The sequence below is a fragment of the Acanthopagrus latus genome, chromosome 15 (assembly GCF_904848185.1).
Source record: "Acanthopagrus latus isolate v.2019 chromosome 15, fAcaLat1.1, whole genome shotgun sequence".
NCBI lineage: Eukaryota > Metazoa > Chordata > Actinopteri > Spariformes > Sparidae > Acanthopagrus > Acanthopagrus latus.
The window spans coordinates 14,558,167-14,572,440 of NC_051053.1; the positions used below are offsets into that span (position 1 = coordinate 14,558,167).

General features: G+C 44.4%; 1 protein-coding gene across 12 annotated transcripts in view; it reads left to right on the forward strand.

The window, feature by feature from the left end:
• Positions 1–13,290, forward strand: part of cpeb3 (cytoplasmic polyadenylation element binding protein 3) — a 42,505-nt gene extending 29,215 nt beyond the window's left edge. For all 12 annotated transcript variants that reach the window (XM_037123278.1, XM_037123280.1, XM_037123282.1 and 9 more), the window contains 4 exons: positions 7,795–7,913; positions 8,703–8,817; positions 9,309–9,490; positions 11,716–13,290. In XM_037123278.1, coding sequence (XP_036979173.1) covers positions 7,795–7,913; positions 8,703–8,817; positions 9,309–9,490; positions 11,716–11,943 — 644 coding nt within the window. In that variant the 3' untranslated portion in view covers positions 11,944–13,290. The remainder of the gene's footprint in view (positions 1–7,794; positions 7,914–8,702; positions 8,818–9,308; positions 9,491–11,715) is intronic.
• Positions 13,291–14,274: the final 984 nt, after the last annotated feature.

Sequence of the window (14,274 nt, forward strand, 5' to 3'; positions counted from 1 at the left end):
ATTAAAGACGCTCTGGAAATAACTAACATTCCATGGGCAGATGGTAATACGCTGCATCTGGAGGACCTGTGAAAATCACTGCCAGTCTCTCCCCCACTCTCATTTTTCAACATCCCTTTTTTTTTTTAGCTCGCGAGGATTATTTTGAAAAGGCTTGGCTCTACTAATATCCAAAGCCAGGAGGAAAAATGCAGCATCCTTTTAGGGGAATGAATGAGCTTACAGCAGTGAGAGGACGCCGCCATGTAAGGGGAGGAGACATGTGGGACAAGTGTAGAATTCATCTCCCACTCTAATTTAAAACCTCCAACTCCAAATTTCCAAGGGAAGCTAAAATATCCTGTTTATGTGACACTCTACATATTAACAGACGAGGGATCTGATGTATGGTGACAGAGTTCTTAGCACTAATAGCTTCAGGGTCAAAAACAACTGCACATCTGCACATGTGAGCGTGTCCTACTGTCATGTGGACTGTGTAACGGCTGATTTACTGGTGTGGGATTCGAATCAAGAGGTCAGCGGCCTCTCCTCGCGTCGAACGTCCTTCCAGGCTTGACCGAATGGAAGATGGTTGTCACTTTCCGTCCTGCCTCACATTAAACTGCCGGCAATGTGTGTCTGGACTGTTATGAAAGTGTTTTGGTTCACGGATGACTCATATTGTGGCTCAGTCCGACTTCAGGGACAGGCAAGGACACATTTGGTACTTGGATAAAACTGGCGACTTGGAGAGAGGAAGTAGGAACAGGGATCAAATACATGCTCAGTGTTCTTGTGTTTTCACTCCACTGCTGTATTGTAACTAGAGGTGTGGAGATTTTTAAAAGCCGATATAATAAGGATAGTTTGGGGAAAATCAGATGTATCGGCTGATATGATACTGAAAGTTAAAAGTGAACCAACATTACAGCAGAACAGCAGTCATTAGACAGTAAATTCAGTCTAATGCATTTATAATACCGTACACAACATTCTTGTAGCCATTGGCCAGTATCAGTTCCAAGTTCACAAGCTGTTTACAAACTGTTGAGATGAATTGGATTGTCCATCGAACTCTAATTGAAACTTTTCCCCAATATCTTTTTCAATTCATGTAGTTCATCCCCACACTGACATGTATCAGCTGTCTGTAACTTTGTGTAGCAACAGATGTGGCTTCAATTTTGGCAATCGAAATCCAATGCAGTATCAATCAACTGCTGGAGAAAATGTTGCGTGTTGTTACTGCTTTTGACTACAGTGAAAGTAGGCAAGGGAGGGGATCATCTTTTCCCCTGTCTCTTCTCATTCGATATATATTGTATCACATTCTTCCTTTGCTAGATTTGTTGTGGGAAAAAAGACAATGTAAAAATTTCCGAAGCAACAATTTTGCCCCTTCAGTGACTAGAGTGTAGTAGACGTAATGCTCAGTGAACAAGTCACACCATTTTGTTGTATGGCCCATAGATTTGCTCTAATTGACAGAGCATTTTAGCTCATTTTAGCTTGTTGTTTTGGTTTTATGTCCATGACACTGGTTTAATTCAGCCTTCCAGACAAAGATGGCGACTAGATAGTGAAAGCAATGGAGCATTTAACTGCTTAAGAGCTAGATATTTCCTTAATGAGTTGGAAGAGACCAAATCAGAGCTAATAGAGGACATATTGGCCAGCAACAGACATGACAAAGAAATGCACGTGTTCAGTGTCAAATGGACATGAAAAAAAGGAAACTGCATGCTAATATGTTAACCATATAGCTATTATAAGAAGATAACATGCCAATGCTGTATTTATAGCTTGTTCTGATGTCCCCAGGTGGTCGAAAATAATTTCATGCTGCTCAACTTTTCTATGAGTGTTATCATAAGAAATGCAATATTTGATGCTGCGGTTTTGACCATCACCCCCTTAAAAAAAGTGTGACCAATAAGCTCTGACCACTGCGGTGCTGTCACTCAAATCATCTGCTATCATCGCTGTTGTTGGCAATAAGCTCAAAAGGTTAAGGAGCTATTTCTGTCTCTGATTGGGGAAGAGGAGGAGGTAACGCTGTCTGAGCACTGCGAGCTATATCCTGCTACGAATGCTACTGCTCACGTCATGCTGCAATAACAGTGTGTCAGACTTGTTTGGAGGCTTCAAAAGGTTACGGCAGTAGCCAGTTCAACTACAGCCAGTTATTATCAGCTTTTTTAGGCCGCTGTGAGGAAAAAAATGGACACTGAAAACAGAAGACGAATGCAGCAAGGCTCAAATAATGGCAGCAGATGATTGCTGCAGTGGCGACAGACGCAGTATTGCATCGTACTGCATTATTCAGGCTTTGATTTCTCTTTTCACCCTCATGTAGGGATTATATCCAGTGAGTGACTTCTTCAAATTGAGATGATTAGCAACGGTTGATTTCACCCCTCCTCTGCTCTATCACTGACTATTCTCCAATTGCTCCAAAGCTTTAGGGCTTGTGTTTGTTTTTAGGAGAGCAGATGTTTGAGTCTCACTCCATCCATGCTGCCAGGCCATCGTCTTCTTCTCCGTGTCTCTCCCCTCATCGTGTAAGCTGCTGTCAGCAGTCGGTCTGTTGACATTTTGTGGCAAAGTTACAGCCCTCTGCGGATTTCTCTCTCTCTCTCTCTCTCTCTCTCTCTCTCTCTCTCTCTCTCTCTCTCTCTCTTCACTTGGGATGGACAGAATACATGGAGCTTTGGATTCTTCTATGCTTTCAAGCAGAACTGCCTCCAGACTTTTCAGAGCAGGCCGACGTGTGTGTTTGCAGCCAGGAAGATATTTTTTCTGCACATTTTTGTCTCCCATGTTTCTCTGATAGGAAGTGGCTGTTTTGTTTTTTTTTTCTCGGTCACTCGGGTCACTTGGGCAGAACACGTCCGTGTCCTCGCCTATGGGGAAATAAATCTCTGGACACATGTCTGTTGCTGAGTATGAAAAGATAAGCCTGGATTTAAATGTCACTATTAAAGCCAGAGAGATGGACATTGTGAATATGCTCACTCAGTTTATCTAGTCATCGCGGATTGGATTCCAGCAAAGTCAACACAACTTTTAGTTGATGAAGTAATGGAGGGAATAGGGAGTAATGTGGAACTTTGATAGGGTAGTGGAAAGATGTTTGTGTACTAATCAGTGACCTATCTTACACTATCATTTCCACTCTGGTATGTAATGTAACGTATCCTCTTGCATCAGGTACCTTCACGTCATACCTTCACATATTAGTATATTTTGAGACCATTACTCAATTCCCGTTGGCTTCATAACTCCAGGAAATTGAGATATTCGAGTTGCTTTGCCTTGAACTGACACATATCGTATTTGATTTCCTGTTATGAAAACCAAGAGTAATTGGACATTTGTATACTTTCTTGCTAAGAGTTAGATGAGAAGATCGATACCCCCTCATTTTTGTGTGGTCAAAAAATTAATCTACCAGCAAGTTAGCTGAGCACAAATACTTAAACAACTAGCTATAAAAGCTATAAACTAAGGCTATAACCTTTTAATTGGTCTGCTTTAGCAATCCAAGTGGCCTGATTTTGTGACCTTTTCCCTTGATTCAGTCGTGATGTGGGGTCAGTCCTTAATCCCAAGGCCTTATGTTCCCAAGGTTCTTTGTTTGGGGACAAACATGAGAGTGGTATCAATCTACCCATCTAACTTTTGGTAAAAAAGGTGAATAAAAATATTAATATATATACATTAATAGGCTCCCTGTCCCATTTACCTGAGTAAAGCTAGACTAATGTTATTTTTAGGTAGCAGTTTGCCGGTTAAGTCATTGCATTTGGTGAGTTAATGCCTTTGAATTTATAAGCAATTTGGCAAATCGTCATCAAGTTGCTGTTGAGGTTACCATTTATCTCCCCATGAGTCAAACTCTTGGCCTCTGCTACAGGAAAGTCTGTCCTGCGTGAGGTCATTGGTTTGTCTGCACAACCCACAGGGCACTCTGCCTATCGTTTGTCGGTAAACAGCGCTCCTCAGCCTGGAAAATGCTGCGGGTGTACGTATTCCTACGTGTTCCTCCCTGGACAGTGCAGGGAGCTCAGCAGCAAAGCCCCTATAAATCTCAGGCACGAGCCACTGCAGATCTGCGCTCTCCTGCTGCGGTGTAAGCCTCTGCACTGCGCAAGGCTGATGGAAAAAGACAGATCCTCAGCAACATTCAGCCTAAATATCAGAGCATCAAAGTGGCATAGAGCCCCATGGAATCTAGTACAGGCTGTTTTAATGCGAGGCCTTGAGTGTTGATGTTTAGCTCCGTTTAAAGCCGAACCGTAATCATTCAGCTGCGTACACACAGACCCAATCAAGTGTCCACGTCGTTCAGGCTGTCAATCAGACATTCCGTGTCCTGATGGAACCGTTATTGACAGAGAAACCAGAAAAAGTAGGAAATAATAAGTGACATATTAAAAACAAATAGCTTAAAGCACAGATCCTGACAGGCTTTCGGATATCATCAATTCAGGAAAACCACACTATTATAAAGGGGAAACACTTACAATCCTCTCATTATATTGTTAAAAAAGTAACTGTATTGTGGCCTATTTAAATGAATTAGGGCTGTTCAAAGTGTGCAGGATAATAATAGGCTGATGCCACCAAAAGACCTACTTAAAATTGTTTATTTTTGTACGTTTTGTTCCACTCGATGTCCTTACTTCTAAATTTCATTTTTGACCTGATAGAATTGAAGGATGTGCCAGAAGTCAGCACAGGACAGTACTTTCAGTGTGAAATTGAGTGTAGCACATGGAAAAGGTTGTCCGTCTCACTTTTCCGGGCCTCTTGCGTCAGTTTAGTAACTTTCTTACAGGGTCCATTAAGGTAGCAGCTTTACGTCTTGTCTCTACAGCCCCATGTTCCCTGTGTATTTTTGAACTCCCTGTTTGTGTGGCAGTCTTCACACTGCTTCTCTCCTTACCTTTTCTCACTTTTCTCCTCTCTTTCCATCTGCCTCACTCCTCTCCCCCTCCTTCTTTTCTCTCTCTCTCTCTGTCTCTCTCTCCTGCCCTGGGTCATGGAACACGTTGTTCCCTCCTTCAGACTCTATGAGCTGCTGGCTAGCTCTGCCTTTTCATGCTGGTTTTTTTTTGTGTGTGTGTGCAAGACTGCAGTTGTTTTTTCTCCGAGGGGGGATGTCAGTACTGAACCACATGATTTCTCCCAATGACAAACCCTCTTTATGTAACCCGGCAACACCGAGACACAGGGGTCTTATGTCAGCCGATGACGAGGCACGTGGAGAAAGATGACGATGCACAAAATGTCCAGTCTAATCGTGTGTTGTTTTTTTTCTTTTCTTTTTTTTTTTTTTGCGGCTGGTCTGGAGAGGAGTTGGCTCGGCGCTGTCCAATTATGAGAAGACAGCGATTAGCCGGTCTCTTAAAGCAGCCGATAGAAATTAGTTCTGACCGTGGATATTTTAGTTGTGCCCACGATGGTTGAGCTTGTTATTAGAGAAAACGATACAGTCCCACTGAGGTTATTAGCCCGATACTTGACTCTGCAGGGATCCCAATAACAATCGCCAGAACTGTTAATTAGAAAGAACCTCTGTGGTTACTTTGCATTGTAATAGATGCATATGATCACACAACATTGTGTATGCTCATGTTTTTAGCATGGAGCAAAATCTGGTATTGATCCAAAAGGGACACATAATGTAGTTATAATCATTTTGGTGCCCAGATAAATGATTGTGTTACTCTAGAGGACACACAGACCTCCTTCTCCAAATCTTTTCTCTTTTCTTACTATTAATCCCATCATTGTTATGATACTGTTCTTGGCATATACATTTAACTCAGAGCTCATCAGGATGCACTAAGCAGCCTGTTAAGTGATGTAATTATGGTCATTTTTTTTTTAAGGCTGTATATAATTATTTTCCCCTAGTTTTAATATCCACAAGCTGTCAATATCATGTCACCATTATGGCATCGGAGGTCAGCAACAAAATCATTTCACATGGCTAGAGCTGCAATTAACATAAATGGTAAATAGAGAAAAATGGGCTGTATAATTCTCCAAATAGACCAAAGTGACATCCTCTAATTGCTCCTATTGTGCTTATACTTTCCTTTACCCACTTAGTCATATATAATCCACATCACTAATGATTATTTATCAAAGCATCAACAAAACGTCACAATATCCAATACTCAACTGACCAAAAGTTTTAGCTCCAGCTCAAGATTATCATCAGATTCAAACACTGAATGTTCTTACTACATCATGATATACAGACTTGTTTGCTGATACAGATGCAAATGTCAGAAAGTCACAGGCGGTTCACAGCTCTGGGCAGATCAGTGGCACGTCACTGTGACAGGGGACACGTCACATGCATCAGGACACGCATCACACACAGACAGCCTGTCAGAGAGAGGCAGCAGTTTCAGCCCTCACGAGGACACGCTGCACTCCTGCTTACTCACCTGCTTTTTTTTTTCATTCCACCTCCGATGCTCGCTGCCTTTTCTTTCTAGTCTTGCTTTTTCCCCCGCACCTCCCTCAGCAGTGGCGCACGCTCACCCTCGTCCTCCCTCCCTGCACACATGCACACTTTCTCTCAGGCCCGTCCACATACCACAGGTGACTGGCTCTGCCGAGTCAGGCGTTATTCCTCCTCTCCGCTCGTGTCATCTGCCGCAGCTCCTCTCAGGAATGTTAAGAGTGAAACATGGCAGTTGCACATTCCTCTTCCTCGCCATTTCCACTCATGCATTTGTCTGCATAAGTGCCTGAGTTAGTGTGTGTGAGGGAGGGAGGGTGACACTGAGAGATGGTTTATAATAGCCGGCTTGTCAAGAGACAGCGGAACACATGGCTTTTTCTAGTCTTCTCAGGGGACACTACAGAAGAAGGGATGAAGAAGCTAGTCTCTGGGTGTGATCGTGTGCACTTGTGCATCTCAAACGCATCCCAGTTGCTTCGCTCAGATGGCGGCTCATATTCCCCTGACTCATGGGTGCCACAGGTGGTGCCGGGCTTCTGCTAATGACATTACCAGAAAAAATGCAGTAATAATTTACAACCCATTCAGAGATGACTGTGTGCGCCAACATCTGCTACTTTTTTGATGGTATTACAAATATATTCGCTCATGCCAAGAATTGTGTGTTCATTATTTGGCTGTCAAAAAATCTCTCTGAGCTCTGGTTTCTTTGTTTTTTCTCAGTATAAATCACATCCCTCAAGCACTGTATGATGGGTATACTCTATTGAGTCGGCTTTCTGTCCCTCCCGAAATGGCTTAATAGCTCTGACCTTGGATAACGTTCTCTGCTCTCTGTGCTAAATAATTCAATGGTACAGAGTGACTGTCTGAATTGCTTTTTCTTTCTGCCGTGCGCAGACATCACAAAACTCTCTCTACCTGAACCAATTCTCGGGGACGATCTGCAGTGGGTTAGGCTGATCAATTTTGCATGGTTCCTTTAGGAGTGGAGCACTCTCAGCCATTTAATCTGAAGCAGCGCAGGCAGGATGGTGCTGGGTGTAGAGCGTCTCATGGAGGCAAGTGAGGACAGGAGAACAGGCCACAAGGTCATACGTGTGTGTGTCGAGACAAAGTTTATCTGAAACTATGAATAACAAGGAGGAACAGGGGGCTCATCATATGATTGTGACTATTACAACGTAGACACTAGAATACTCAGAAGTCTCTGAATTGTTGCCCAGAGGACAGAGTTGGAGACATCATGATCACAAGGTTATGACTATTAATTGCATCACATGTGTTTGTTTTTTTTTCTAAAATCTCTGTCGGTTCTTCATTTCCAGGCTACGCCTTCCTGCTGTTCCAAGAAGAAACCTCTGTTCAGGCCCTGATCGACGCCTGCATCGAGGAGGATGGCAAGCTCTACCTGTGTGTATCCAGTCCCACCATCAAAGACAAACCGGTAAGTGGCAGACATTCAGTAAAGGAACATTTAAAAGTGCAGTATGTAAGACTTGGCCACCTGTCAAATTAAAAAACAAATAGGGGGCAGCATATCTGTAGCTGCTAACTGTAGCTGCTGTTAGCTAGTGACACTGGTTCGACATGCAGCTCAACCCTGCCCGGAGCTGGGATTTGAACCAGCGACCTTCCGATCGCTAGTCGACCTGCTCTACCCGCTGAGCTACAGCCGAGTCAGGGCTGTGTTAGTGTTTTTAGTACCGGAGCTTTGGACTTGAGCAGGGCTAGCTTAAGGCTAACTTAAAAACACGTAGACGTCATAGTGTCCAAACTCAATTTTTGAATGTTTCAAACTGTGATTCTTGTATATTGCATCTTTTAAGTTGATTTATGTCTTCACCTGTCTAACTTAACCCCCATGTTTCTAATTAAAGTTATATTTTAGGATGAAAATGTTTGCTGCAATTGATAGCAATTCTGGTCACTCTGTGAAGCTCTACTTAGACACATTGGTGCAATGAGATAAATGTTACGGGTCAGTATGCTAACATGCTTGCATTGGACAATGCTAGCATTTCTATGTTTAGCAGGCAGTACGTTCACCATAACCGTATTAACCGTATTAGTTTAGTTTGTTTGCATGCTAACATTAGTTAATCTGCACTTGGTCTGACTCACCAGGTGTAGACTGTAGTGTGTGTAGAGCTACACTGCCAGCATGGTTAATCCATGTACAGTATACCACACTTTGCCATCTAAATGACCATATTTTTCCTTCTGTCTTACACAGGTCCAGATCCGTCCCTGGAACCTGAGCGACAGCGACTTTGTCATGGATGGCTCCCAGCCGCTGGACCCCCGCAAGACCATCTTTGTAGGGGGTGTGCCGCGGCCCCTGCGTGCAGGTAACCAACTAATATGAATGGAATATTTTTTTGCAATCCCCCAAAAGCCTTTAAATTGGCTTCATAATGTAGGCTGGCATGGAGTACACTGCCTGGAGGCTATAATGAAAGTTCTCCCTCTGAGAAAGCAATCCTCTACTTGGGTTTCCAGGAAGCTTGCCAAGTGGTCGTCATGTTAAGAATTCATGGTGTAATGGAAGGCTCAGTCCTTCTGTTCTTGGGATAAACATCGCTGGCTTGTCTGCAATGTGACCCCCACTAATTATACCAGCAGTTTGAGACCGCTGCTCTGATGAATAGTGGAGTAGGGTAGATTTTTACATCAGGTATTAAAAGCGTCAATCTCAAAAGTTCACGTTAAATCTTTCACTAAGTTTTTTAAGAAAGGCTGAGGGCTTTCAATACGAGGACAAAAGAAAAGCCCAGAACTCCTAAGGGGCCCAACTGTAGCACTAATCATCCTCCCTCTTTCCTTTTCTTCTTCCCTCCAGTGGAGCTGGCGATGATCATGGACCGGCTGTACGGAGGTGTTTGCTACGCCGGCATCGACACCGACCCAGAGCTCAAATACCCAAAGGGAGCAGGCCGCGTGGCCTTCTCCAATCAGCAGAGCTACATTGCTGCCATCAGCGCTCGCTTCGTTCAGCTGCAGCACAATGACATCGACAAAAGGGTGAGTGGGTTCATGCGCTTCATTCACAGTATCCTTCCTCTCCACCAGAGCTGAGGTTTTCGCAGTCATTCTTATGGCATGCTGCAGAGCTGAACTCTGCCTGAGCCCTCTCCCATGTTTCAGAGCTTTTATTATAGGCGGGTGTTCAGCCAACTGCACAGCCTACAATAACGGAAGACCAGGCCCAGGCTGTGCAATCACTACGGCCTTTTGCTGCCGGAGTCCCGACAGATGTTTCAAGTTGCAGACACAGAGGGTTGGTTTAATTATAGTAGTTTCCCTATACATGCATATCCACTCGGGCTGAGCTGCAGCCTGCTTATTTTAGGCACGTTGGCCAATTGCAGCGGGACAGATCGTGACCAAGAGAGACTGGGTGTCAGCCAGGAAGCCGAGCCTCTGCAGGGCGGGGCAGTCCGCCCCACCTCAGCTATCATCATCGATCTTCAGTGGGGGTTTAGGGTGTCATTATTATGACTGGGACCGAGTGGAATACAAATAAAACAAGTTAAAGAAGGTATCACTCAGGAGAGCAGGCGAGGATTTTTAATTTATAGCTGCAAATATCCCCACATAATTGAAAATGGTTTATGCTGACAGAAAGACGAAGGTGACAAATCTACATCTACTGCAGAAAGTGGGAAACATCCTTGAAAGTGTAAAGTTGTGGTGTGGAACAAGGCTGCCTCTTTTTGCCACTTTCCTCTCTAATTTCCCAATTTCTTGCCATCAGTGTCCACAATTCCATTAACAGTAAATGGCTCTTGATGATGGGACACAGAAGCTCATTACCCTCTGGTCAGCTTCGTGCCCGCTCAGTTGATATTGGTGTTTAATAGCAGGGCAGCGCTCCTCATTTGTCCCGTGGATATTGCACTGCAGCTGTTGCAGAGTTGAACTAAGAAGGACGCTCTCCTACAGTCGAAGCATTTGATAACCTTTCATTTTGTGGCCACGCTATAACAAGGTTAGCATCCACCCCTGCCTACTCATGCACCGAGGTGTCTCCATGGCGACTGAGTTCTCATTTCTTGTCTCCAGGCTTAGTGGTCAAACTCATTTCACTGCTAGACGGGAGGATACCTGCCTCAATCTAGCCCGGTTATAGTTTGAGAGAATTGCACAAAGATTGCCTCGTGTGGGGGGTTTGTGGAGAACAGCCTGAAGGAGTGAACATCCCTGGAGAAGCATAGCTGTTATTTTAGCATATTTACATCCTGTTTGTGTCGGTCTTACAGTGTATATGTCCCGCATAAACAAGAGGAGGAGACCAGTTAGACAGTCTGTCCTTTTCAAATGTCATTTTCTTATATCAGTTGGAATACCTATCTTATTGAAAGAATCAGAAGAATCAGATTGTTTTTAAGGTCTAGTATGTAGGATTCAGTTGCATCTAGCAGCAAGGTAGCAGAACTACAGTGGTTGCTAAACAGTCAACATTCCCGTTTGATGTTAAACATACTTGTGCCATGTGCTCGGTTAGTCTACATTGAAAGGAAAAACAAGTTAACAAAATAGTTAAAATGTGTCACTGGGGGATCTCAGGTTAGCCAGTGTTAGCGACTTGGGACTTGGGATTGGTGAATTTGTCCATTCTTGGCTACTGTAGAAACATGCCAATATAAAATGGCAGCCTCTTTGGAAGAGCAACCACTCACTCTGTAGATATAAAAGACTTATTGTAGGGTAGCAGAAACACAACCATTCTTAGTTTCAGGTGATTATACACTAATGAAAACACAATTATAGTATGAAATTATCAATATTGTGTTTAACATCTGCTAATAAATCCCCCTCAATCCAACATACTGGACCTTTAAGAGTGGATATGAGAACACAATACTCAAATGGGGACTGCATTTTTACCATAACTATGCTTAGTCCTGCACAGAGACAAACCTTTCACCTAATGCCAGCAGCTGAGAGAGCTGCTTACTGGCTACAAAAGTGCCCATTCAGGGCAGGATCCATGTTTATCTAGCACAGTGGTTCTCAGACTCGGAGGTGGGACCCCCGGGGGTGTAGAGCGACTGCAGGGGGCTGTGGATGACCCAGAAAAAAAGAACCCCAAAGTTGAATGAGTGTGATTGTGTGAATCTTGGATCCCCAGTTATTGCTAATGACTCATAAATATTGTGGGGTGACAGAGAAAGTGTTAGAACCAGTGGTCTAACTCAACGACTGTGTATAAACTAGAGGCCACCTCTCGTCCTCCGTCTCCACAGGTGGAGGTGAAGCCGTATGTCCTGGACGACCAGATGTGTGACGAGTGCCAGGGGGCACGCTGCGGGGGGAAGTTCGCCCCCTTCTTCTGTGCCAACGTCACCTGCCTGCAGTACTACTGCGAGTACTGCTGGGCCAGCATCCACTCGCGGGCCGGCCGAGAGTTTCACAAGCCACTGGTGAAGGAGGGGGGCGACCGCCCTCGACACGTGTCCTTCCGCTGGAGCTGAGGGGGCGTCACCAGTCAGCCCTGCCCCGGTGAACCCACACCCGAGCCCCGGGAACACCTCCTGCACCCCTCCTACCTTAGAGGCCGGGACAGCGCTGCAACCCCCCCCACCCCACACAGCCCCAGCTACTCCACCCTGCTCCCCACAAGCACCTCATGAAAAAAGCAAAAAGGATACCGTCAAACCCATGGGACTGTCTTCATACCACATGGCTCTGAACTCATTGTCTAGTGTTCCCCTCTGATGAAGCATTGCGGGGAAATGAAATGCGAAAGTCTATCAGCTTAGAATTTGCACTTTGGCACAAAATCTTACGAAACACACACAGACACACATACACACACACACACAGACACAGAAGAACACACACAGGATGGTATGTTAGACACCTGGCTACTTTCAGTTCCCCGTTCTGTTGACTGGGTGGTGTGGTACGTCCTGTTGGACCCCCCCCCCGTACTGACACAGAGGTGGGACCACACAAATATTTAAAAAAGTATATATTTTTTGTTTTGTACCTATCTATACATACATAGATAATTTAAATTTTATGTAAAAGGAGCATGCACTTATTTTGAAAAGCTGTAGTTATATTGCCCCTAGAAAAAAAAAAGTCATTACCAAAGGCAAAATGAAATTTAAGCAAACAGAAAATTTAAATAGGTGGCATATGATGTAGCAAGATTTAACAACTATCCAGTAGTGTGGGCCCGTATCGCCCAGAGTAAAACTACCACGGCTATATTCGCTCTCAATTTTGACTCTGAAAATATTAATACCTCATACACGCAATCGGATTAGTTTGCTTTCGATTTCTAGGTCTTTATTTTTATAATAACATTATTTTTTAGTGTTATGTAAATGTAATGCTGCAATAGCTTTGCTGCTAAATCCATGGTATAAACAGATACCATACGTACTTTATTCAGGCTAGGGTGTAAAATAATAACCGATCGAGAGGAGTGACGAGCTATCACGGGGAGGAGGGGCCGCCCCTAGACGACGATGGCTACCTTTTGTGGGGGGTCGGGGTGGGTCGCCCCTAACTGCATGTTTATTTCAATCAGGTTGCTGCATGCAATAGAATTTTTCAGTATCATGTCTACTATTCAATTCTGCCCATGTTTGCACAACACACTACAGACGTACATTCGACTCGCACGGAACTGGACAGAGGCAGGGAGGACTGGTCGTAGGAAATGGCGGCGGCTCCGCGTCGCCGGTCGGCCGCCGCAGACACGTCCTGCACAGAACGGGAAGTGAACACATCCAGACGACAGGGGGGAAAAAAAACAACCTTAATAATCACAAATCAAATTAAATGTAGGATTACCATTTAAAACTGTCTATGATAGGTGAAGTACTTTTTTGCAGTGATTGTTGATATAATTGTGCAATTTTTTATACCGTATGTAGTTAGGTCTGAGTATGCCTAGAACTGTGATTCGCTTTAACTGTCGTTAATGTCCGACATAGAAGTCCTGTGAAACTTCATAACTAGTGTATGCAGACGTATATATGTTCTCTTGTACACACACTTGCACCAGTATACACAGAAGCCTCTCGACACACACACACAGACACACACACAGACACACACACACGGACGGCTGTCTTTCTTACGCACACAAACAGACATCTACAAAGTCTGATCTGAAGAGAAGACGCAACAATGTGAGCTAAAAAACTGAGAACTGAGGTTTTTTTTTTTGTTGTTGTTTTTTAGTTGTCCCACCGTCGACAATAAGCGCACGTTTACGTCCGTGAACGCAACCAAAGAGCTCACGTGTTCGACTTTTAACAGACACAGAGGAGGCCGGCGCTCGCACGGCCTGCAGTGGTGCAGTGGATTAGATGAGGAAAGAGGGCAGATGGGAAGAAGAATCTGGGTATGTGTGTGTGTGTGTGGTGGTGGTGGTGGGGGTGGGGGGAAGACAAAATGAAACATTGAAGCTACTGGAGACTTGAGGTTGATTAACTGAGCGCTGCACATGCTCTCACTACATGGCTGGGGCTGGGCGGGGCTGGGCGGGGGGTGGCTGGTTGTGGGTGGGTGGGGTGGGAACCAGAAGATACAGATGTGCAAGCTGGGGTTACCATATTTATCCAGAGGTTTTTTTTTTTTTTCCTGCAAAGCTTGAAGTAATGGACCTGCTAAAAAAACAAAACAAATGGTGGACATATATATCTTTTTAGTTTTGTATCAAAAGGTTCTAGTGCGCAGTGCAAACAGGACGGGGGGGGGGGGAGAGGGGAAGGTGGTTTTGAATGCAATGAAATTTAAGTATTGGCTGCTGAAGACAGGGCGGCTCTGGTTCGGGGTCAGGGGTG